The sequence below is a fragment of the Nansenia antarctica genome, assembly GCF_963989245.1.
Source record: "Nansenia antarctica genome assembly, chromosome: 16".
NCBI lineage: Eukaryota > Metazoa > Chordata > Actinopteri > Argentiniformes > Microstomatidae > Nansenia > Nansenia antarctica.
This window is the reverse complement of record NC_137686.1, coordinates 8,486,155-8,511,863: the sequence shown is the minus strand read 5'-3', so window position 1 is coordinate 8,511,863 and position 25,709 is coordinate 8,486,155. Positions and strand designations below refer to the sequence as shown.

Genomic DNA, 25,709 nt, shown 5'->3' with positions numbered 1-25,709 from the left:
TTAGTGACCGGTTGTAGATTTCAGACAGGGGGGTTTGAGGTGAGCCGATGATTTTACTTGCCTGATTGACTATACGGGAGAGTTTGGTTTTGTGTTTAACAGTGAGGGAGTTGTACCAGGATGTGTTATTGAAGGTGAGAATGGATTCAATAAGTGATTTGTAAACCAGGGTTAAAATGTCCTTGCTGACGTTAAAAGCCCTGAGCTTCCTCAGCAGGTGGAGGCGCTGCTGGGCCTTTTTGTAAACTGAGTCAGTATGCTGGGAGAAGGACAGAGAGATGTCAATCTCTGTCCCCAGGTACTTGAAAGACTGTACCTGTTCAACCAGCTGGCCGTTGATGCTGAGGGGCTGGAAGAGGTGGTGACAGTCTGCCTTCTCCCTGTTCCCAAAGCACAGCTCCTTAGTTTTGCTGGTGTTGAGCTCCAGGGAGCTTTGCTGGAACACCAGGGCTAGGTCTTCTGCTGCCTGGTGGTACTTGGCCAGGGCGTCGGCCCCAGTCAGGTGGGCCACCAAGGCCATGTCGTCTGCATATTTCAGCAGCACCACCCCTTCTGTGCTGCAGGTGATGTGGTTGGTGTAGACAGCGAAGAGTTGGGGGGATGAGACGCAGCCTTGGGGGAGGCCTGTGTTTAAAATCATCTTGCTGGATGTGAAGCCGTTTACCTCCACCTGCTGTGGTCTGTCTGTTAAAAAGTTCTTAAACCATAAAATCAGTGTGGGGCTGACGTCAAGCTCTGCTAGGTGGTGTAGCAGAATGTCAGTTTTTACAGTGTTGATCATTCAGAATGTGTTTCAAAACAACTCTATTATTAGCTAGCTAGAGACATGTTTATCTTACTAAAGGCCCTTGCACACCAATGCGTTTTTTTCAGATGACGGATTTAAAAATATGCATGCGAAAACGCACGCATTGGTGTGCAAAGACCTTAACACGTTAGCTGCTTGCATCATTCTGAATGATCCTACATTCTGGAAAGTTCTGCTGCTTGCCTTTTTTTCTTCCGTAAACCCTCAATGTTTCAATAACATCTAATCTCTGTCTGTTGTGTTCATGCATTATCCTCAGATCGCTAACCTACAGATGAGATGGAGTCCAGTGAGGATGGGCTCAGTGTGGGGGGCTCAGTGGGAGATGAGAACTACTTCATGGGATATACCTTTACCGATCGCTCCCACTCCAGCCGGGTGGTGAAGAGCATCATGGACCTTTGCCTAGAGGACAGACTGTTTGCTGATGTCAACATGACTACAATACGTAATCTATGCACGACACAGACGTAAACAGATATGCGTGAGTTACGACAGTAGAGGGTATATAAGTCATGCTACTGTGTCTGTATGCCATGTGACTCTGAGTCGGGAGTATTGAATATATAAAGTTAACGAACCCTTGAGTTGAGTCCTCCGTGATTTATTACATGGTGTCAGAAGCGGACCATTTTTGCTAAAGTTAGTAAATCATGGCGAAATTTAACCCACCGGAGAGTTTTTCTTTTGATAAACCGACGGAGTGGACCGACTGGAAGAGGCGCTTTGAGAGATTTCGAGTAGCTACCGAGCTCAACAAGAAGACGGGAGAAATACAAGTATGTTCCTTGATATATGCAATGGGGAGTGAAGCGGATAATATCTTCAAATCGTTCACATTTACCGTAGAAAGTCATGCGAATAGTTACAACGTTGTGATGAAAAAATGTGATGAGTACTTTTTCCCAAGACGGAACGTTATCCACGAGCGCGCAGTCTTTTACCAGAGAGTGCAGCGGCATGGTGAGCAGGCAGAGACATTTATCAGAGCTCTTTATGACCTATCAGAACACTGTGAGTTCGGCGAAGTAAGGGATGAGAACATTCGGGACCGGATCGTAGTGGGGATTGTGGATAAGGAGCAGTCTCGTAAATTGCAGCTCATGTCAGGTCTCACTTTGGCGCTAACCATACAGTCTGTTCGGCAGTCGGAGACCGTTAACATGCAAGTCAATGCACAGGAGGAGGCTAATGTAGCCACCGCAGCCGTACAAGAAGTGCGGGGAGCGCGAAATAAAAATCTAAAATGGCGGCGAAATGACCAGAGAGGAGGAAGAGCCGCGGAGCGTGGAGGGAAGTGCGGCCGGTGTGGGAAAACGGAGCACATTGACCCAGAGAGGTGCCCAGCTCGAAATACGACATGCAATAAATGCAACAGGACAGGACACTGGCAGAGCCAGTGCAAAACCAAAGCGGTGAGTGAAGTAACGGATGAGACAGATGAGCAGGAAGAATACTACATGGGATCAGTGAATGCAAAAACAAGTGTTGAGCAGTGGAATGTGCAGCTTCTCATTGGTGCAACATCAGTGAAGTTTAAAATTGATACAGGAGCTGATGCCAGTGTTATGTGTGAAGAGACTTTTAACATGCTTATTCCAGAGAGGGAACTGAAACAGACCAGTGTAGCACTCACCAGCCCAGGGGGTCAATTAGACTGTCAAGGACAATTCCAAGCTAGCACTACATACAAGAGCAAGTCATACTCGTTCCCAGTGTTCGTCATCAGAGGACAGTCTGTCAACAACTTACTCAGCAGGTCCACAGCAGCAGAGATGGGCCTTGTGAAACGTATCGAGGAGGTCCATAGTGCCTTCGGTGAGCATGGCACACTCAAGACGGAGCCTGTGAAGATACAGCTCAAGGACAACGCCACTCCATATGCGGTGCACACAGCGCGCAGGGTCCCAATACCGCTGAGGCCCAAGGTCAGAGAGGAGCTACGCCGCATGGAGGAGAACGGTATCATAGAGGAGGTAACCGAGCCAACTGACTGGTGTGCCCTTATGGTGCCTGTGCTCAAGAAGAATGGAAAGGTGCGTATATGTGTTGATCTCAAGAAACTTAACGAACAGGTCAAGAGAGAGAGATTCATCCTACCTACACCAGAAGAGATCATAGCCGAGCTGAGTGGAGCAACGGTGTTCTCCAGCCTGGATGCAGCCTCGGGGTTCTTCCAGATACCTCTGCACAGCGAGAGTAGCCGGCTCACCACATTCATCACTCCTTTCGCAAGGTACTGTTTCCGGCGCCTGCCGTTCGGAATAACGAGCGCCTCGGAGATATTCCAAAGGAAGATGACTGAGACACTCCAAGGCCTGCAAGGCGTCGCAGTCTATATGGACGATATAGTCGTGTACAGAAAGGACATGGAAGAACATGATCTCCGTCTCCAGAAGGTCCTGGAGAGAGTCGAATCTTCTGGGCTCAAGCTCAACAAGGAGAAGTGTAAGCTAAGGCAGACACAGCTCAGCTTTCTGGGACAGGTGGTCGACGCCACAGGTGTGCGGCCTGATCCAGCAAAAGTGCAAGCCATCCGGGAGCTCGCAGCACCAGAGAACGTGCATGAGCTCAAACGTGTCCTTGGCATGGTAAACTATCTCGGTAAATATGTGCCGAACCTGTCCACAGTGGGCCAGCCACTGTACGAGCTGCTCAAGTCCAAGACAGCCTGGACCTGGGGCCCAGCACAACACACAGCCTTTGAGAAGGTGAAAGAGCTTCTGATGACATCACCAGTATTGGTATTCTACGACGCCAACCGACCCACTGCAGTCTCAGCTGATGCAAGCAGCTACGGGCTCGGCGGCGTGCTGCTGCAGCTCCATGGAAAGGATTGGAAGCCAGTCGCATACTGTTCCAGGAGGCTGACGGATGCGGAAACCAGATACGCTCAGATCGAGAAAGAATGTCTGGCGAGTGTCTGGGCCTGTGAGAGGTTTGAGAAATACCTCTACGGCCTCGAGACCTTCGATCTAGTGACCGACCACAAGCCCCTGGTCCCACTAATGAACAGTAAGGACTTGGACAACGTCCCTCTAAGGTGCCAGAGACTTCTCATGCGGCTCATGCGCTTTAAGCCAGTAGCTAGTTATGCGCCTGGGAAGACCCTTGTAGTGGCAGACACACTGTCAAGGAGCCCTCTGAGCCACGCTGAGAACGGGAGAGACACACACTCTGAGGTGGAGTGTTACATCGCAGCTGTCATGGACAGTGTGCCAGCTAGCCCACGAAAGATGGACAGCATACGAGTAGCTACTGCGGCCGACGAGAGGCTGCAAACGGTGATCAGGTACATCAGGTCAGGATGGCCTGAGCACGCATACCAAGTACCAAGTGACATACGTGAGTACTTCGCTACACGAGATGAACTTTCAGAGTACGACAGGCTCGTCGTCAGAGGAAGCCGCATAGTGATACCAGCGACAATGAGAGCAGACATCCTCGATAGAATCCACGATGGACATCAAGGACTCTCAAAGTGTAGGGACAGGGCGAACGCCTCGGTCTGGTGGCCCGGCATTTCCACACAGCTCAAGAACATTGTCTATTCGTGTCAGTCCTGTTGTGAGTTGAGAAGAGCACAGCAGAAGGAGCCGTTGATATCTACTCCGCTCCCCGACAGACCATGGCAGCGTATAGCTCTAGACCTCTGTGAGCACAACAAGCAGAACTCAACTCAAGTTGCTTTGAAGCTCAAAGGAACATGCGCCCGCTACGGCATCCCAGATGTGGTTGTCAGCGACAATGGACCTCAATTCTCGAGCGCTGAGTTTCGAAACCTGGCACGTAAGCTCGACTTCGAACACATTACTTCGAGCCCACACAACGCACAGGGGAACGGTCATGCAGAAAGGGCGGTCCAGGTTGCTAAGCGAATCCTGAAACAGAAAGACCCTCTCATCGCACTCATGTGCTACAGGTCGACGCCCTGCAGTACAACGGGGGCCAGCCCAGCTGAACTTCTAATGGGCCGGAAGATCCGGACGACTCTACCGACCATCGAGGGGAACCTGCAACCCTCATGGCCTGACAAACAGCAGATCAAGCAGAAGGACGAGGCTGAAAAGAGGAAGCAAGCCTTCTACTACAACCGACGACATGGGGCGAGACCCCTACCTCCACTACAGCCTGGTGGTAAGGTCCTCACAAAACTGGACCACCAGAAAACCTGGACAGCTCCTGCAGTCGTGACCAGCGAGAGTGTCACGCCACGCTCTTATCTCATCGAGACACAGCAGGGGGTGTCACACTGCCGCAACCGACGCCACCTCCAGGCAGTTCCTGCTCCACAGCCAGCTGGGGACACAGCACCTGCCTCACCTGTTCGTGAGGACACCAGTCAGGAGCCAGGTAACACCAGTATCAGCATACCTGCTGGTGCCGAAGGACTGTCACAGACCAGGTCTGGACGGATCTCCAGACCGGTTGTCAGACTGGTCTTGTGAGTTAACAAGTCCTCTCATGACTTTCTTTTTTTGGGGGGGGGGAGTGAAGGGAATAGAGTTCCTGGTGGTAAAACCACAATACTGAATGTCAAAAGAGTTCCAGAATGTGAACCGTTCATTTGATAATTATTTGCTAATCCAAATGTTGATTGATATTATTGTTTATTGATTGTGATAGAATAACATTGTTTTACAGAATGTTCATCTGTTGTTTACTTCAAGGAAAGAAACGAAAAGGGGGAGATACGTAATCTATGCACGACACAGACGTAAACAGATATGCGTGAGTTACGACAGTAGAGGGTATATAAGTCATGCTACTGTGTCTGTATGCCATGTGACTCTGAGCCGGGAGTATTGAATATATAAAGTTAACGAACCCTTGAGTTGAGTCCTCCGTGATTTATTACAAACATCACAGTGGATGGCAAGGAGTTCAACCTGCATCGCCTGGTGCTCTCAGCCCAGAGCAGCGTCTTCCGCTCTATGTTCACCTCCAATCTGAAGGAGGCACACAACCGCTGCATTGTACTCAAGGATGTCAGTGCATCAGTCTTCCAGTTGCTAGTCGACTACATTTATCATGGAACCATCAAACTGAGGGTGGAAGACCTCCAGGACACGTATGAAATGTCAGACATGTACCACTTAACTACCCTGTTTGAGGAATGCTCACGCTTCCTCTCACGCACAGTGGAGGTCAAGAATTGCCTGCAGGTGATTGGCTGGTAGCGATAGTTTACACATCGTGTCATACAACAAATCATTGCATTTGAATGAATGAGTTTACCATTATGCTCTATGCCTTTTCATGTAATTAACATAATTAACCTAGATGTGAAATCTGTCAAAGTGTGTTACCCTATCACCTGTCTGCCGTCTTGTTGTGGTATACATTCATCAGCACAGCTTGTGGTGTTCAGTTATTCAGTTGATCACTCTTTCCTCCCTCTCCAGGTGATGTGGCTGGCAGACAGACACAGTGACCAGGAGCTGTACACTGTTGCTAAGCATTGTGCTAAAATCCATCTGGTTCAGCTGCATCAGACTGAAGAATTCCTCAACCTGCCCCTCTGCCTGCTCTTGGACATTTTAAAAGGTTTGTGATTCATCCAATAGGCTTCTCCTCCCACCTCAGCTGCATGCATACCAACAGTGTGTTCTATATGTCGACTGCTTGTCTTAATACTTGTGATCCAGCAGAGTCATGCTGTGATGTGTTCAGAAGTATTTACTTTGCTTGTTGCAGATGGCGTCCCGACCTCTCAGAACCCAACCGTGTCCATTCAGTCCTGGATAAATCACAACAGGGTGGAGAGAGAGGAATTCGCTAGTGTTCTTCAGGAGAGCCTAAAGGTAAATTCTATGTTTTTTAAGTAAACACACAGCTGGCCTTCTTCCTTTGTGGTACCATAGATTAAAGAGATGTTCAGTAGTATTTCCATTTAGTGATTATTTTCTTTTGTCTCTAAATCCTCTCCCCTGGGCCAATAGGAAATTGGTGAAAATGTCCACATCTACCTGATAGGGAAGGAAGAGACACGCACACACTCACTGGCTGTGTCACTCCACTGCGATGAGGATGATGCCATCAGTGTGAGTGGCCAGAACAGCTTGTGTCATCAGATCACTGCAGCCTGTAAGCATGGAGGGGACCTGTACGTGGTTGGTGGCTCCATCCGCCGTCGCATGTGGAAGTGCAACATGCATACCATGGACTGGGAGCGCTGTGCCCCGCTGCCCAGAGACCGCCTTCATCACACCATGGTGTCAGTGTCCAACCAGGATACCATCTACTCCTTAGGGGGCAAAACCCTGCCGGACACACTGTCCAACGCTGTCACATACTACACTGTCAAGGACAACATGTGGACAGTGACCAGCCAACTGGACACGGCTGTGTCTGGGGCGGCAGGGGTTAACCTGGGAGGGACCATCTACCTGCTGGGAGGGGAGGAAAATGACATGGACTTCTTCACCAAACCCTCCCGCCTCATCCAGTGCTTTGACATTGTGTTCTCTCTGCAAGGATGGAGTCAGTCAGCTGCGAACAGTAGCAGCGCGTTAACCCCGGGTTTATACATAGTTTTAGTTTTTTAAAGTAGTTTTTTGTTTTTTAAAGTAGTTTTTGTTTTTTACAATCGAAACGATGGGAGTGGAAGAGTTCGACAGCGCCTTGCTGTACCTGATCTACCAGCATCTGAAGGACCAGGGCTACCAGAAGGCAGCCAGCGCGCTGAAGAAGCACGTGACTCAGGTTGAAACGCCCTCTGAGACCTCCTCCTTACACGAGATATACGCCAGTTGGACTAAGGTCTCAGACCAATGCGAGAACCCCAAACAGGAGCCCGAGGTGGACTCCACCACCCTAAAGAAGACCATCAAACCAGACCCCTGCGACCCCAAGCACACCCAAGAAGAAGACCTCGATGTGAAACCAGTCGCCCCGCTGCCTCTGAAGGCGGAGGCGGCCCCCACCCCACCCCCCGGCAGCGACACCCCCCCCACCGCCGTGAAGACCCAGAGCCCAGACAGCGAGAGCACAGACCCCTCGGAAGAGGAGGAGGTCCTTAAGACAGAGAAGGCGCCCCCTCCCACCCCTGAAGATGCCCCCCCCTCAGCCGCCCCCGCCAGTAAAGCTCCTGAGGCCCCCGAACCAGAGGAGACCCCGGTATCAGCAGCCACGCCCTCCAAACCAGCTGACACCTCAGACAGCCAATCAGAGAGCGAGGAGGAGCTTCCTGCAACACAGACTAAAGCCATAAAATCCACAACAACCGCCAGTAAACCTGCAGCCAGTAAGGCAGAGAGTTCGGACAGCTCCAGCTCGGACAGTGAGGAGGAGGCACCTGTGAAGAAGGCTGCAGCGGCGACGCCCAAAGCCAAGCCTGTAGCCCCGCCCACCACCGCCGCCCCCCCGGCCAAGCCAGCTGACAGCTCCGACAGCCAATCAGACAGCGAGGAGGAGACCAAGGCGACAGCCCCAAAGCCCACAGCAGCAGCTGCCCCCGCCATACCCACCGCCACGCCCTCCAAACCAGCTGACAGCTCAGACAGCCAATCAGAGACCGAGGAGGACCTTCCCCTGACGCAGAAGCCTGCTAAAGCCGTGAAGGCCGCTCCCAGCAAGACCGCAGCTCCCAGTAAACCTGCAGCAGCCAGCAAGACCGCAGCTCCCAGTAAGCCCGCCACGCGCAGTAAGGCTGCAGCCAGCCAGGCAGACAGCTCAGACAGCGACGATTCAGACAATGAAGAGAAGACCCTTGTAAAGAAAGCTGCACCTGCTGCACCCAAACAGAAGGTCACCCCAGCCCCGGTCAAAGCCGCCCCCGCCAAGGCCGACAGCGACTCCCCGGACTCTGAGGATGACGAGGCCCCCGCCAAGAAGGCCCCCGCCAAGAAGGCCCCCGCCAAGAAGGCCCCCGCCAAGCCCAAAGCCGCACCCAAGGCCCCTGCTGCAGCCCAGAAGGCCCCGGCCGCAGACAGCGACTCCTCAGACAGCGGGGAGGAGGAGAAGCCGGCGAAGAAGGCTCCGCTGAAGAAGAAAGGGGCTAAGAAAACCAAGAAGGCCCCTGCTGCTGCCCCTGATGCGACCCCTGACCCCGACCCTGCCCCCGAAGCTGCCTCAGTAGAGAAACCTAAGAAGAAGAAGAAGAAGGAGAAGAAGGAGAAGAAGGGCAAGAACAAGGAGGAGGCGACAGCGGTCGAGGTTGAAGAGACGGAAACGAATGTTGAAGCTGCTCCGGTCGCCACGGTGACCTCTGAGGCCCCGCCCAGCGAGGACGCAACAGCTGCTGAAGCCCCTCCCCTTGAGGCTCCTGACGTGCCCACCCCACCTGCCTCTGCACCAGAGAGCCCCAAGGAGGAAGAGGAGGAGGAGGAAGAGGAGAATGCCGTGCAGCCTGAGGCCCCCGCGGTGTCAGAGCCAGAGCCCAAGGTGGCGGAGCTGAAGGTGTCTGAGCCCAAGGTGGAGGACCAGACGGTCACCTCCACCACGCCAGAGGAGAGGAGTGACCCCCCCACCCTGCTGGACTCCCCCACCGCCACCCCTGACCCCGTCGAGGCCCCCCCCGCCGCGGCCCCCCCTACGGCTGCAGAGACTGCTGGAGAGGAGGAGGAGGAGGAGGTTGACCCCGTGACCCCTGCACCAGCCTCTGACGATGCAGAGGTGTCGGGTGACGTGGCCTCTGAGCCTGCCACAGCGCCCCCCGCTGGAGGGAAGAGGAAGAGGAGCAAAGAGGAGACAGACACCGCCGTCGCCACGCCCAAGAAAGTGGCTCCTCGTCGTTACGGACGGCCAACTGCAGATGACGGGGGATGATACGAGACTTCTTGTTGTCGCGGGCGGCGTGGATCTGAAATTATTTTCTTCATCTAGTTTCAGATCCCGCTAAACCGTCACCATGTCAGGAAGAGGCAAAACTGGAGGCAAGGCCAGAGCAAAGGCAAAGACCCGCTCTTCTCGCGCCGGACTTCAGTTCCCTGTGGGCCGTGTCCACAGGCTCCTACGCAAGGGCAACTATGCCCATCGTGTGGGCGCCGGCGCACCGGTTTACCTGGCCGCCGTGCTCGAGTACCTGACTGCTGAGATCCTGGAGTTGGCCGGCAACGCCGCCCGCGACAACAAGAAGTCTCGTATCATCCCCCGTCATCTGCAGTTGGCCGTCCGTAACGACGAGGAGCAAGCTCCTCAACACTGCATGCACGCTACGGCCCACATGGCCCTGATCTGTGTAGTGGCTGAGGGGGACTCCCTAGTGTGCTACAACCCTCTGCTGGAAAGCTTCACGCGCCTGCGCTTCCCTGAGGTGTGGAGCTGTGTGCCCTCTCTCTGGAAGGTGGCCAGCTGCAATGGCTGCATATACGTCTTCAGGGACAAGTGCAAAAAGGGCGATGCTAACACGCTAAAGTTCAACCCTGCCACCTCTGTCGTCACTGTCATCAGGGGGATAAAAATTCCCCTCACAAACTGGCAGTTCATATTGGCCTGAACATTTCACTCATTGTTGCTGATTTCCATATTTCCCCAAACAGATATAATTTTAGTTATCATTGTGACAGTCATTGTTACTGGTCTACATAAGAAAAACAATATTGTGATTAGCACATAGCATAAAGGTGTTGTAGCTTATTGTGTCTAAAGATTAATGTAAAATCCTGTTTGTGTGCACACAGGACCAGTGGGGATGTTTTGTAACTTTATAACTTTCCATGACTAATTCCTAAAATTGTATTTTCTTGCTGTTCATGTACATTAAATGTATCAATTATACAGTACATTTGTGTATCTCTTTTGATGAATTAGCTGTTGTAAGATGTTCTGATATTATTAAGTTACTAGCCTTGTGGACAGTGATGTTTAACTGTTACCACTGTACTGTAATACCATTTGAATGTTTTAGTGAGTTTTTAGGTTATGCTTTGTGTTAACACAAGGAGTTATGCAATGACAAAAACATGACTTTTAACCTTAGAGATTTATCTTGGGAAAGGTAACCCATCTTGTGAATGGCAAGGCGATAAAAGCGCCTATTTGTATCCCTGTAGACTCTAGATGAACATGATAACCTACAGAACGGTAGGGAACGGGGAGTGTGTACGTGTATATGGCCTGTCCGACTTAGTCGGCAGGTCGTGACGGCATCTCCGTCACAATACACATCATTACAGACTACAACAAAACAACTGAAAACACAATGTTCAGTGTGTGAGAATGTTCTTTGTTTCACAACTGCCAAAGCACATTTTTTTAAACCTTACAGTATCTGTTCTCAGAATATATCACTGTAGAGTATTGGGCATTCATAGATTTGTGTGTTTCATATGAACAGTATGTAAATCTACAGAAAATACAGTATGTATGTTACGGTACATGTGGGAATACGGTACATGTGGGAAAACTAGGGTTAGGGTTAGGTGCTAGGGTGACTTGGTACATGCTGGCATGTCTAACCCTAACCCTAACCTTAAAAAAAACTCCAATGTGTTTAAGTGGAGAGATGTGTCCTCAACCAAACAGGTCAAAGACAGGAGAGGGGAGGTGGTTCTTAGTAAGCCACTTAGTGGAGCTGTGGACACACAACCTACCAGTGATGCAACAAAGCAAGCAGAGGAGATGGACCTCTCTGCGGAGGTTGCTGCCCGGCTCAATTTGGTAGACAAAGAGTCAACCATCCCAACCCAGACCAACGCATACACCACACACACACGCCACAGTGATGAGGACTTCCCCCGACTAAGCAAAGAGATGGTGGTAGAGGTGAGCCGTGCTTTGGGTCAAAGGGACCCTAACCTGGTCCTTAGTTCTGCCTTTAAACTACGCATTACACAGAGACCTGGCTACACTACAGGAGGGCAGCTGGCTCAACGATGAGGTGATTAACTTCTACCTGTCCCTAGTGATGGCACGTACGCCGGAGCAAGAAGGGGGGCTCAGGGTCTACTCATTCAGCACCTTCTTCTTCCCCAAGCTGCATGGTAGGGGAGGGGGACAGGAAGGGGGCCATGCGGCTGTGAGACGCTGGACAAAGGCTGTTGACCTCTTCCTGTATGACGTCATCCTGGTTCCATTACACCTGGGAGTCCATTGGTCTCTGGCTGTGATTGACTTTAAATCCAGAACAGTAAGGGCCTATGACTCTATGGGCCAGAGACATGACGATATCTGCAATTTGTTACTGTTGTATTTGAGAGAGGAGCACAAGGACAGGAAGGCCAGAGAGCTGGACATCTCTAAGTGGACCATAGGCAGTATGAGGGCAAGTGAGATCCCCCAGCAGAAGAATGGCAGTGACTGTGGAGTTTTTGCCTGTAAATACGCTGACTACATCGCTCAAGGACGGCCTCTCACCTTTAGACAGTGTCACATGCCTCTCTTCAGGAAGCTGATGATCTGGGAGATCCTCAACCAGAGGCTGCTCTAGAACTACACACCACTACAAACGACTACAGAAACGACAGCTAGATGACCAACAACAACAGAAGGACTACTTCTCAACAACTACAACCGGCTCGACAACTACATTTAAGCAAGAATAAGCACAACAGCAATAAACAACAACCTACAGGACCAAATCAGGGGACCACAGAATGCTCTCCCTCTCTCTGACCCAGTGAACACCCCAACAGTATAAAAATAAAAAATAAAAAAAGAGCAATGGAGAGGAGGAGAGGCTACAAATGGCTCTGGAGGAGAGTAAGAAGGCTGATGGAACCCCCCTGGTTGCTGGGGCAACTGGCTCAGGCAAACTGGCCAAGAAGAAGAGAAAGCATCAGCCTCAGCACCAGCACCAGCCACAGGCCCAGTCTTCCCTGATTGACCTGACTGACGTTCCTGACTGTGACTCGGGGGCCGACCCCTGGGTGGCAGGAGGAGCAGCGGCCGCCCCAGACCCCTGGCACTCCTACGGTGCAGCCCCTAAGCCGGCGGCCCCTGTGGACCCGTGGGTCATGACCTACGGCAGGTCATGACCTACGGCAGCACCAACTACCCCTACCCCGCTGGCGCCACGCTGCCGCCCATGTACAACCCCCAGCGTCTCCTCCTCCAGCAGCAGCAGAAGGCACAGCAGCAGCAGCAGCAGAGCCAGAGACCCATGCCTGTAGGACGCCAGCAGGACCAGGGCCGTCCGATTGGCTCGTCCCAGTCGATGATGCAGCCCCCGAGGCACCTCGACCCCTCCCTGCTGAAACAGGCCACGCCTCCCCACCAGCCCCTCAAGTCCTACATGGACAACTACATGCCCCAGAATGCACCCGAGCTGCAGAAGGACCCCAACTCCATGGGCTCCTTCACCAACTTCCCTTTAGGCTTGAACTCTAACATGAATGTAAACATGGACATGGGGGGCTACAAGGAGCCTCAGTCTCGTCTGAAGAAGTGGACGGCCATGGACATGTCTGTCAACTCCCCTATGGATCACAACCCCAGCAAAGCTGGTGCTATGTCTTCTGGGCTGCGTATGGAAGACTCTCCCTTCGGTCCCTGTAACTTCCTGTCTGCTGGCCCCTCCCCCCTCAGCCCTCCCGGCCAATCAATGGGCTCAGTGGGTGACGGCTGGCCACCCCGTGCCAAATCCCCCCATGGAAACACCAATGTCACCTGGCCCCCAGGCCTGCACCCCCACCCGTCGGGGGCGCCCATGCCCAACCCCGCCCTCTACGCCGCCCCCCCAGTCTCCATGTCCCCGGGGCAGCCCCCCCCTCAGCAGCTGCTGGCCCCGCCCTTCTACCCCCCCCCGGGGGTCATGACCTACGGCAGCACCCACTACCCCTACCCCGCTGGCGCCACGCTGCCGCCCATGTACAACCCCCAGGTGTATGGAGGAGTGACGTACTATGACACCATGCAGCAGCAGGCCCAGCCCAAGCCCAGTCTTCCCTGATTGACCTGACTGACGTTCCTGACTGTGACTCGGGGGCCGACCCCTGGGGGGCAGCTCAGTTTCGTGAGCACTGTGTTTGTGTACAAGGAAACTACATCAAGGACCTCAACATTCTTGGAAGGGATCTTTCAAAGACGATAATAATTGACAATTCACCTCAAGCCTTTGCTTATCAGGTAAGCATTCAATCACTTCTTCTTTTTAATGTCCCTCTAGCCTCTCACAGGACTGGTTATTTGATTGAAAGTCAAATCTACTTTGTTTTGAACCTTTACAGCTCTCCAATGGGATTCCAATCGAGAGCTGGTTCATGGACAGAAATGACAACGAACTCCTCAAGCTGGTTCCCTTCCTGGAGAAGCTTGTGGAGATGGTGGGTACTCAATTTAAATCCGTCCATCTACCATATCCCATTTTGTGTCACACTTCACTTCATAAGTGATGAAGTGGGAGTGAGTTGGCATGGTGACTGGCTGTAAAAGTATTCTTTAGTTTGACTTCCGTCTCTCATCGGTCCGCCGATAAGAGGTCATAAGAGGTTTATAAATAAAATAAATAAATAAAATTAACAATTAACATAAAGGATAGGCCTACATGGTGCCACGTCCTCTCAGCCGGGCTCAGAGTTGGAGCAGGCCCGCCCCCAGACCAGCAGGGAGGAGGAGCTACAGCTGCAGCTGGCCCTGGCCATGAGCAGAGAGGCCGCCGAACAGGAGGAGAGGCTACAAATGGCTCTGGAGGAGAGTAAGAAGGCTGATGGAACCCCCCTGGTTGCTGGGGCAACTGGCTCAGGCAAACTGGCCAAGAAGAAGAGAAAGCATCAGCCTCAGCACCAGCACCAGCCACAGGCCCAGTCTTCCCTGATTGACCTGACTGACGTTCCTGACTGTGACTCGGGGGCCGACCCCTGGGGGGCAGGAGGAGCAGCGGCCGCCCCAGACCCCTGGCACTCCTACGGTGCAGCCCCTAAGCCGGCGGCCCCTGTGGACCCGTGGGTCATGACCTACGGCAGGTCATGACCTACGGCAGCACCAACTACCCCTACCCCGCTGGCGCCATGCTGCCGCCCATGTACAACCCCTAGCGTCTCCTCCTCCAGCAGCAGCAGCAGAAGGCACAGCAGCAGCAGCAGAGCCAGAGACCCATGCCTGTAGGACGCCAGCAGGACCAGGGCCGTCCGATTGGCTCGTCCCAGTCGATGATGCAGCCCCCGAGGCACCTCGACCCCTCCCTGCTGAAACAGGCCACGCCTCCCCACCAGCCCCTCAAGTCCTACATGGACAACTACATGCCCCAGAATGCACCCGAGCTGCAGAAGGACCCCAACTCCATGGGCTCCTTCACCAACTTCCCTTTAGGCTTGAACTCTAACATGAATGTAAACATGGACATGGGGGGCTACAAGGAGCCTCAGTCTCGTCTGAAGAAGTGGACGGCCATGGACATGTCTGTCAACTCCCCTATGGATCACAACCCCAGCAAACCTGGTGCTATGTCTTCTGGGCTGCGTATGGAAGACTCTCCCTTCGGTCCCTATGACTTCCTGTCTGCTGGCCCCTCCCCCCTCAGCCCTCCCGGCCAATCAATGGGCTCAGTCGGTGACGGCTGGCCACCCCGTGCCAAATCCCCCCATGGAAACACCAATGTCACCTGGCCCCCAGGCCTGCACCCCCACCTGTCGGGGGCGCCCATGCCCAACCCCGCCCTCTACGCCGCCCCCCCAGTCTCCATGTCCCCGGGGCAGCCCCCCCCTCAGCAGCTGCTGGCCCCGCCCTTCTACCCCCCCCCGGGGGTCATGACCTACGGCAGCACCAACTACCCCTACCCCGCTGGCGCCACGCTGCCGCCCATGTACAACCCCCAGGTGTATGGAGGAGTGACGTACTATGACACCATGCAGCAGCAGGCCCAGCCCAAGCCCTCGCCCCCCCGCCGCTCCTCCCAGCCCGTCACCGTCAAGCCCCCCCCCCAGAGCTGTCCTACGCCCCCCTCCTCCTCCTCCGCTCCCCCCATGAAGAGCAGCGACCCCTGGGGAACTGCTCCTGCCCCGGACCCCTGGGGCTCTGGAGACACCCGCCCCAAGACCACCAACACAGCCACGTCCCCTCAGCCGGGCTCAGAGTTGGAGCAGGCCCGCCCCCAGATGAAAACAGAAACTTTAGTGAAACTTTATTTCTCAGAAAACTACCAAATGGGAAAAAAACTCTCAAAAACGGGACATGTCTTTTTGCTTTTGCTGTAAGCTTTTCAACATAAAGGATAGGCCTACATGGTGCCACGTCCCCTCAGCCGGGCTCAGAGTTGGAGCAGGCCCGCCCCCAGACCAGCAGGGAGGAGGAGCTACAGCTGCAGCTGGCCCTGGCCATGAGCAGAGAGGCCGCCGAACAGGAGGAGAGGCTACAAATGGCTCTGGAGGAAAGGACTACTCTCCTGGAGTCTGAATCCAATCTGAAGGCAGAGGTTGCCTCTGTTTGCATCCAGTAAGGCAGAGAGTTCGGACAGCTCCAGCTCGGACAGTGAGGAGGAGGCACCTGTGAAGAAGGCTGCAGCGGCGACGCCCAAAGCCAAGCCTGTAGCCCCGCCCACCACCGCCGCCCCCCCGGCCAAGCCAGCTGACAGCTCCGACAGCCAATCAGACAGCGAGGAGGAGACCAAGGCGACAGCCCCAAAGCCCACAGCAGCAGCTGCCCCCGCCATACCCACCGCCACGCCCTCCAAACCAGCTGACAGCTCAGACAGCCAATCAGAGACCGAGGAGGACCTTCCCCTGACGCAGAAGCCTGCTAAAGCCGTGAAGGCCGCTCCCAGCAAGACCGCAGCTCCCAGTAAACCTGCAGCAGCCAGCAAGACCGCAGCTCCCAGTAAGCCCGCCACGCGCAGTAAGGCTGCAGCCAGCCAGGCAGACAGCTCAGACAGCGACGATTCAGACAATGAAGAGAAGACCCTTGTAAAGAAAGCTGCACCTGCTGCACCCAAACAGAAGGTCACCCCAGCCCCGGTCAAAGCCGCCCCCGCCAAGGCCGACAGCGACTCCCCGGACTCTGAGGATGACGAGGCCCCCGCCAAGAAGGCCCCCGCCAAGAAGGCCCCCGCCAAGAAGGCCCCCGCCAAGCCCAAAGCCGCACCCAAGGCCCCTGCTGCAGCCCAGAAGGCCCCGGCCGCAGACAGCGACTCCTCAGACAGCGGGGAGGAGGAGAAGCCGGCGAAGAAGGCTCCGCTGAAGAAGAAAGGGGCTAAGAAAACCAAGAAGGCCCCTGCTGCTGCCCCTGATGCGACCCCTGACCCCGACCCTGCCCCCGAAGCTGCCTCAGTAGAGAAACCTAAGAAGAAGAAGAAGAAGGAGAAGAAGGAGAAGAAGGGCAAGAACAAGGAGGAGGCGACAGCGGTCGAGGTTGAAGAGACGGAAACGAATGTTGAAGCTGCTCCGGTCGCCACGGTGACCTCTGAGGCCCCGCCCAGCGAGGACGCAACAGCTGCTGAAGCCCCTCCCCTTGAGGCTCCTGACGTGCCCACCCCACCTGCCTCTGCACCAGAGAGCCCCAAGGAGGAAGAGGAGGAGGAGGAAGAGGAGAATGCCTGAAATTATTTTCTTCATCTAGTTTCAGATCCCGCTAAACCGTCACCATGTCAGGAAGAGGCAAAACTGGAGGCAAGGCCAGAGCAAAGGCAAAGACCCGCTCTTCTCGCGCCGGACTTCAGTTCCCTGTGGGCCGTGTCCACAGGCTCCTACGCAAGGGCAACTATGCCCATCGTGTGGGCGCCGGCGCACCGGTTTACCTGGCCGCCGTGCTCGAGTACCTGACTGCTGAGATCCTGGAGTTGGCCGGCAACGCCGCCCGCGACAACAAGAAGTCTCGTATCATCCCCCGTCATCTGCAGTTGGCCGTCCGTAACGACGAGGAGCAAGCTCCTCAACACTGCATGCACGCTACGGCCCACATGGCCCTGATCTTTGTAGTGGCTGAGGGGGACTCCCTAGTGTGCTACAACCCTCTGCTGGAAAGCTTCACGCGCCTGCGCTTCCCGGAGGTGTGGAGCTGTGTGCCCTCTCTCTGGAAGGTGGCCAGCTGCAATGGCTGCATATACATCTTCAGGGACAAGTGCAAAAAGGGCGATGCTAACACGCTAAAGTTCAACCCTGCCACCTCTGTCGTCACTGTCATCAGGGGGATAAAAATTCCACTCAGAAACTGGCAGTTCATATTGGCCTGAACATTTCACTCATTGTTGCTGATTTCCATATTTCCCCAAACAGATATACTTTTAGTTATCATTGTGACAGTCATTGTTACTGGTCTACATAAGAAAAACAATATTGTGATTAGCACATAGCATAAAGGTGTTGTAGCTTATTGTGTCTAAAGATTAATGTAAAATCCTGTTTGTGTGCACACAGGACCAGTGGGGATGTTTTGTAACTTTATAACTTTCCATGACTAATTCCTAAAATTGTATTTTCTTGCTGTTCATGTACATTAAATGTATCAATTATACAGTACATTTGTGTATCTCTTTTGATGAATTAGCTGTTGTAAGATGTTCTGATATTATTAAGTTACTAGCCTTGTGGACAGTGATGTTTAACTGTTACCACTGTACTGTAATACCATTTGAATGTTTTAGTGAGTGTTTAGGTTATGCTTTGTGTTAACACAAGGAGTTATGCAATGACAAAAACATGACTTTTAACCTTAGAGATTTATCTTGGGAAAGGTAACCCATCTTGTGAATGGCAAGGCGATAAAAGCGCCTATTTGTATCCCTGTAGACTCTAGATGAACATGATAACCTACAGAACGGTAGGGAACGGGGAGTGTGTACGTGTATATGGCCTGTCCGACTTAGTCGGCAGGTCGTGACGGCATCTCCGTCACAATACACATCATTACAGACTACAACAAAACAACTGAAAACACAATGTTCAGTGTGTGAGAATGTTCTTTGTTTCACAACTGCCAAAGCACATTTTTTTAAACCTTACAGTATCTGTTCTCAGAATATATCACTGTAGAGTATTGGGCATTCATAGATTTGTGTGTTTCATATGAACAGTATGTAAATCTACAGAAAATACAGTATGTATGTTACGGTACATGTGGGAATACGGTACATGTGGGAAAACTAGGGTTAGGGTTAGGTGCTAGGGTGACTTGGTACATGCTGGCATGTCTAACCCTAACCCTAACCTTAAAAAAAACTCCAATGTGTTTAAGTGGAGAGATGTGTCCTCAACCAAACAGGTCAAAGACAGGAGAGGGGAGGTGGTTCTTAGTAAGCCACTTAGTGGAGCTGTGGACACACAACCTACCAGTGATGCAACAAAGCAAGCAGAGGAGATGGACCTCTCTGCGGAGGTTGCTGCCCGGCTCAATTTGGTAGACAAAGAGTCAACCATCCCAACCCAGACCAACGCATACACCACACACACACGCCACAGTGATGAGGACTTCCCCCGACTAAGCAAAGAGATGGTGGTAGAGGTGAGCCGTGCTTTGGGTCAAAGGGACCCTAACCTGGTCCTTAGTTCTGCCTTTAAACTACGCATTACACAGAGAGACCTGGCTACACTACAGGAGGGCAGCTGGCTCAACGATGAGGTGATTAACTTCTACCTGTCCCTAGTGATGGCACGTACGCCGGAGCAAGAAGGGGGGCTCAGGGTCTACTCATTCAGCACCTTCTTCTTCCCCAAGCTGCATGGTAGGGGAGGGGGACAGGAAGGGGGCCATGCGGCTGTGAGACGCTGGACAAAGGCTGTTGACCTCTTCCTGTATGACGTCATCCTGGTTCCATTACACCTGGGAGTCCATTGGTCTCTGGCTGTGATTGACTTTAAATCCAGAACAGTAAGGGCCTATGACTCTATGGGCCAGAGACATGACGATATCTGCAATTTGTTACTGTTGTATTTGAGAGAGGAGCACAAGGACAGGAAGGCCAGAGAGCTGGACATCTCTAAGTGGACCATAGGCAGTATGAGGGCAAGTGAGATCCCCCAGCAGAAGAATGGCAGTGACTGTGGAGTTTTTGCCTGTAAATACGCTGACTACATCGCTCAAGGACGGCCTCTCACCTTTAGACAGTGTCACATGCCTCTCTTCAGGAAGCTGATGATCTGGGAGATCCTCAACCAGAGGCTGCTCTAGAACTACACACCACTACAAACGACTACAGAAACGACAGCTAGATGACCAACAACAACAGAAGGACTACTTCTCAACAACTACAACCGGCTCGACAACTACATTTAAGCAAGAATAAGCACAACAGCAATAAACAACAACCTACAGGACCAAATCAGGGGACCACAGAATGCTCTCCCTCTCTCTGACCCAGTGAACACCCCAACAGTATAAAAATAAAAAATAAAAAAAGAGCAATGGAGAGGAGGAGAGGCTACAAATGGCTCTGGAGGAGAGTAAGAAGGCTGATGGAACCCCCCTGGTTGCTGGGGCAACTGGCTCAGGCAAACTGGCCAAGAAGAAGAGAAAGCATCAGCCTCAGCACCAGCCACAGGCCCAGTCTTCCCTGATTGACCTGACTGACGTTCCTGACTGTGACTCGGGGGCCGACCCCTGGGTGGCAGGAGGAGCAGCGGCCGCCCCAGACCCCTGGCACTCCTACGGTGCAACCCCTAAGCCGGCGGCCCCTGTGGACCCGTGGGTCATGACCTACGGCAGGTCATGACCTACGGCAGCACCAACTACCCCTACCCCGCTGGCGCCACGCTGCCGCCCATGTACAACCCCCAGCGTCTCCTCCTCCAGCAGCAGCAGCAGAAGGCACAGCAGCAGCAGCAGAGCCAGAGACCCATGCCTGTAGGACGCCAGCAGGACCAGGGCCGTCCGATTGGCTCGTCCCAGTCGATGATGCAGCCCCCGAGGCACCTCGACCCCTCCCTGCTGAAACAGGCCACGCCTCCCCACCAGCCCCTCAAGTCCTACATGGACAACTACATGCCCCAGAATGCACCCGAGCTGCAGAAGGACCCCAACTCCATGGGCTCCTTCACCAACTTCCCTTTAGGCTTGAACTCTAACATGAATGTAAACATGGACATGGGGGGCTACAAGGAGCCTCAGTCTCGTCTGAAGAAGTGGACGGCCATGGACATGTCTGTCAACTCCCCTATGGATCACAACCCCAGCAAACCTGGTGCTATGTCTTCTGGGCTGCGTATGGAAGACTCTCCCTTCGGTCCCTATGACTTCCTGTCTGCTGGCCCCTCCCCCCTCAGCCCTCCCGGCCAATCAATGGGCTCAGTGGGTGACGGCTGGCCACCCCGTGCCAAATCCCCGCATGGAAACACCAATGTCACCTGGCCCCCAGGCCTGCACCCCCACCTGTCGGGGGCGCCCATGCCCAACCCCGCCCTCTACGCCGCCCCCCCAGTCTCCATGTCCCCGGGGCAGCCCCTCCCTCAGCAGCTGTTGGCCCCACCCTTCTACCCCCCCCCGGGGGTCATGACCTACGGCAGCACCAACTACCCCTACCCCGCTGGCGCCACGCTGCCGCCCATGTACAACCCCCAGGTGTATGGAGGAGTGACGTACTATGACACCATGCAGCAGCAGGCCCAGCCCAAGCCCAGTCTTCCCTGATTGACCTGACTGACGTTCCTGACTGTGACTCGGGGGCCGACCCCTGGGGGGCAGCTCAGTTTCGTGAGCACTGTGTTTGTGTACAAGGAAACTACATCAAGGACCTCAACATTCTTGGAAGGGATCTTTCAAAGACGATAATAATTGACAATTCACCTCAAGCCTTTGCTTATCAGGTAAGCATTCAATCACTTCTTCTTTTTAATGTCCCTCTAGCCTCTCACAGGACTGGTTATTTGATTGAAAGTCAAATCTACTTTGTTTTGAACCTTTACAGCTCTCCAATGGGATTCCAATCGAGAGCTGGTTCATGGACAGAAATGACAACGAACTCCTCAAGCTGGTTCCCTTCCTGGAGAAGCTTGTGGAGATGGTGGGTACTCAATTTAAATCCGTCCATCTACCATATCCCATTTTGTGTCACACTTCACTTCATAAGTGATGAAGTGGGAGTGAGTTGGCATGGTGACTGGCTGTAAAAGTATTCTTTAGTTTGACTTCCGTCTCTCATCGGTCCGCCGATAAGAGGTCATAAGAGGTTTATAAATAAAATAAATAAATAAAATTAACAATTAACATAAAGGATAGGCCTACATGGTGCCACGTCCTCTCAGCCGGGCTCAGAGTTGGAGCAGGCCCGCCCCCAGACCAGCAGGGAGGAGGAGCTACAGCTGCAGCTGGCCCTGGCCATGAGCAGAGAGGCCGCCGAACAGGAGGAGAGGCTACAAATGGCTCTGGAGGAGAGTAAGAAGGCTGATGGAACCCCCCTGGTTGCTGGGGCAACTGGCTCAGGCAAACTGGCCAAGAAGAAGAGAAAGCATCAGCCTCAGCACCAGCACCAGCCACAGGCCCAGTCTTCCCTGATTGACCTGACTGACGTTCCTGACTGTGACTCGGGGGCCGACCCCTGGGGGGCAGGAGGAGCAGCGGCCGCCCCAGACCCCTGGCACTCCTACGGTGCAGCCCCTAAGCCGGCGGCCCCTGTGGACCCGTGGGTCATGACCTACGGCAGGTCATGACCTACGGCAGCACCAACTACCCCTACCCCGCTGGCGCCACGCTGCCGCCCATGTACAACCCCCAGCGTCTCCTCCTCCAGCAGCAGCAGCAGAAGGCACAGCAGCAGCAGCAGAGCCAGAGACCCATGCCTGTAGGACGCCAGCAGGACCAGGGCCGTCCGATTGGCTCGTCCCGGTCGATGATGCAGCCCCCGAGGCACCTCGACCCCTCCCTGCTGAAACAGGCCACGCCTCCCCACCAGCCCCTCAAGTCCTACATGGACAACTACATGCCCCAGAATGCACCCGAGCTGCAGAAGGACCCCAACTCCATGGGCTCCTTCACCAACTTCCCTTTAGGCTTGAACTCTAACATGAATGTAAACATGGACATGGGGGGCTACAAGGAGCCTCAGTCTCGTCTGAAGAAGTGGACGGCCATGGACATGTCTGTCAACTCCCCTATGGATCACAACCCCAGCAAACCTGGTGCTATGTCTTCTGGGCTGCGTATGGAAGACTCTCCCTTCGGTCCCTATGACTTCCTGTCTGCTGGCCCCTCCCCCCTCAGCCCTCCCGGCCAATCAATGGGCTCAGTGGGTGACGGCTGGCCACCCCGTGCCAAATCCCCCCATGGAAACACCAATGTCACCTGGCCCCCAGGCCTGCACCCCCACCTGTCGGGGGCGCCGATGCCCAACCCCGCCCTCTACGCCGCCCCCCCAGTCTCCATGTCCCCGGGGCAGCCCCTCCCTCAGCAGCTGTTGGCCCCGCCCTTCTACCCCCCCCCGGGGGTCATGACCTACGGCAGCACCAACTACCCCTACCCCGCTGGCGCCACGCTGCCGCCCATGTACAACCCCCCAGGTGTATGGAGGAGTGACGTACTATGACACCATGCAGCAGCAGGCCCAGCCCAAGCCCTCGCCCCCCCGCCGCTCCTCCCAGCCCGTCACCGTCAAGCCCCCCCCCCAGAGCTGTCCTACGCCCCCCTCCTCCTCCTCCGCTCCCCCCATGAAGAGCAGCGACCCCTGGGGAACTGCTCCTGCCCCGGACCCCTGGGGCTCTGGAGACACCCGCCCCAAGACCACCAACACAGCCACGTCCCCTCAGCCGGGCTCAGAGTTGGAGCAGGCCCGCCCCCAGATGAAAACAGAAACTTTAGTGAAACTTTATTTCTCAGAAAACTACCAAATGGGAAAAAAACTCTCAAAAACGGGACATGTCTTTTTGCTTTTGCTGTAAGCTTTTCAACATAAAGGATAGGCCTACATGGTGCCACGTCCCCTCAGCCGGGCTCAGAGTTGGAGCAGGCCCGCCCCCAGACCAGCAGGGAGGAGGAGCTACAGCTGCAGCTGGCCCTGGCCATGAGCAGAGAGGCCGCCGAACAGGAGGAGAGGCTACAAATGGCTCTGGAGGAAAGGACTACTCTCCTGGAGTCTGAATCCAATCTGAAGGCAGAGGTTGCCTCTGTTTGCATTGAAAGAGATACAGTGGCCTCTGAACAACATCGCTTGCTTAAAGAGGTAGAACAATTTAAGGCCACTCACACTGGATTGATAGCTGAGAAACAGGGTCTGCTTGACGAGAAAGTCCAACTGAAAGTCCAACTGAAAGTCCAAGCCAAAGTACAGGACTTTACTCAACAATCTCTCACTGGAGACAAGGCCATGGATGAGATGTCTTCCAGCCTTAACAATGCTGCACAGGAAATAAAAGCCTTGAATGCAGAGGTTAAGGCCTTGAAGTCTGAACTGAAGCAGAGAGACCAGGCAAAGGGGGACTTGGCTGGAGAAAAAGAGTGTCTGTCTACCAAGCTGGAAGAGCAGTAAGAAGGCTGATGGAACCCCCCTGGTTGCTGGGGCAACTGGCTCAGGCAAACTGGCCAAGAAGAAGAGAAAGCATCAGCCTCAGCACCAGAACCAGCCACAGGCCCAGTCTTCCCTGATTGACCTGACTGACGTTCCTGACTGTGACTCGGGGGCCGACCCCTGGGGGGCAGCTCAGTTTCGTGAGCACTGTGTTTGTGTACAAGGAAACTACATCAAGGACCTCAACATTCTTGGAAGGGATCTTTCAAAGACGATAATAATTGACAATTCACCTCAAGCCTTTGCTTATCAGGTAAGCATTCAATCACTTCTTCTTTTTAATGTCCCTCTAGCCTCTCACAGGACTGGTTATTTGATTGAAAGTCAAATCTACTTTGTTTTGAACCTTTACAGCTCTCCAATGGGATTCCAATCGAGAGCTGGTTCATGGACAGAAATGACAACGAACTCCTGAAGCTGGTTCCCTTCCTGGAGAAGCTTGTGGAGATGGTGGGTACTCAATTTAAATCCGTCCATCTACCATATCCCATTTTGTGTCACACTTCACTTCATAAGTGATGAAGTGGGAGTGAGTTGGCATGGTGACTGGCTGTAAAAGTATTCTTTAGTTTGACTTCCGTCTCTCATCGGTCCGCCGATAAGAGGTCATAAGAGGTTTATAAATAAAATAAATAAATAAAATTAACAATTAACATAAAGGATAGGCCTACATGGTGCCACGTCCTCTCAGCCGGGCTCAGAGTTGGAGCAGGCCCGCCCCCAGACCAGCAGGGAGGAGGAGCTACAGCTGCAGCTGGCCCTGGCTGTACTACTACTATCTCCACTCTTCTACCCCCGCCCTCTCTCTCTCTCTAGGTGGTTGTGGAACGCTGGCAACAATCTGGTGAAGGGAGCTCTTGTAGCGGGGTGCGTCACCCTGGGTTTCATGATCCTCCTGGGCCTGCTGGCCTCCATGTTCCCCAACTGCTACTACCGCAGCTCCAGGACCTGTGCAGACTGGGACACCATATGGGAAACCATATGGTGTTGCATATGGGACCTATTGGAACCCTACTGCGAACTGCATTATAAACAGGGGTGCACATAACTTTTTGGGGCCAGTGCTCAGAGGAGCACCTAGGGATGCTGCTTGGTGCTCCCCGAGCTCGCGAGTCACGACCCGTCCCACAGGATGGATAAAAAAGGGATACATGGATATATTATTAGCAAAACGATATTTATTCATAAATAAAGATGAACGACCAAATTATTGTGTGCAAAACAAAAGAAACAAATGCAAAATCAAAGGACTGCTCTTTAAGAATGAAAGTCTGTCCGACTCCTTTAAACACAATGAAATCAACTGACATCTCTTTAAGCACTAACTGAATGTCTGTTCTTTAAACACACTGAAATAAACGGACATCTCTTTAAGCACTGCTCTGTTCTGTAAACACTGAAATCAACTTTTCAACAAAACAAAACAAAACAAACAAAAAAAAATTATGTTGGTGCGCAAGAGCGCCTTCATGCAGCTGATCTGCCGCGCAGCATGCATTTTGGCGACGCATGCGCACTGGCGCACCAGTTATGTGCACCCCTGATTATAAACCCCCCTTCTAAGACCAACTAACCAGTGTCCCATATGGGACCTAGTGG

At 53.4% G+C, this 25,709-nt stretch overlaps 2 protein-coding genes and 1 pseudogene across 3 annotated transcripts; all 3 read left to right on the top strand.

The window, feature by feature from the left end:
* Nucleotides 1-1,087: 1,087 nt before the first annotated feature.
* On the top strand, nt 1,088-17,852 carry LOC308171605 (kelch repeat and BTB domain-containing protein 4-like; the record flags this gene model as incomplete). Its single annotated transcript, XM_080546481.1, has 6 exons — nt 1,088-1,256; nt 5,678-5,973; nt 6,214-6,355; nt 6,506-6,612; nt 6,751-7,269; nt 17,520-17,852. 6 exons carry the CDS (start codon nt 1,088-1,090, stop codon nt 17,850-17,852), a joined length of 1,566 nt encoding a protein of 521 aa, XP_080402607.1.
* On the top strand, nt 11,201-12,359 carry LOC308171647 (sentrin-specific protease 2-like; annotated as a pseudogene). Its single transcript has one exon. The product of its transcript is annotated as a sentrin-specific protease 2-like (transcript).
* Nucleotides 17,853-18,805: 953 nt separating the features above from the next.
* On the top strand, nt 18,806-19,966 carry LOC308171916 (sentrin-specific protease 2-like; the record flags this gene model as incomplete). The annotated part of the gene is made up of 1 exon (XM_080546830.1): nt 18,806-19,966. The coding sequence occupies one exon, from the start codon at nt 18,806-18,808 to the stop codon at nt 19,784-19,786; it is 981 nt and encodes a 326-aa protein (XP_080402956.1). The 3' UTR covers nt 19,787-19,966.
* Nucleotides 19,967-25,709: the final 5,743 nt, after the last annotated feature.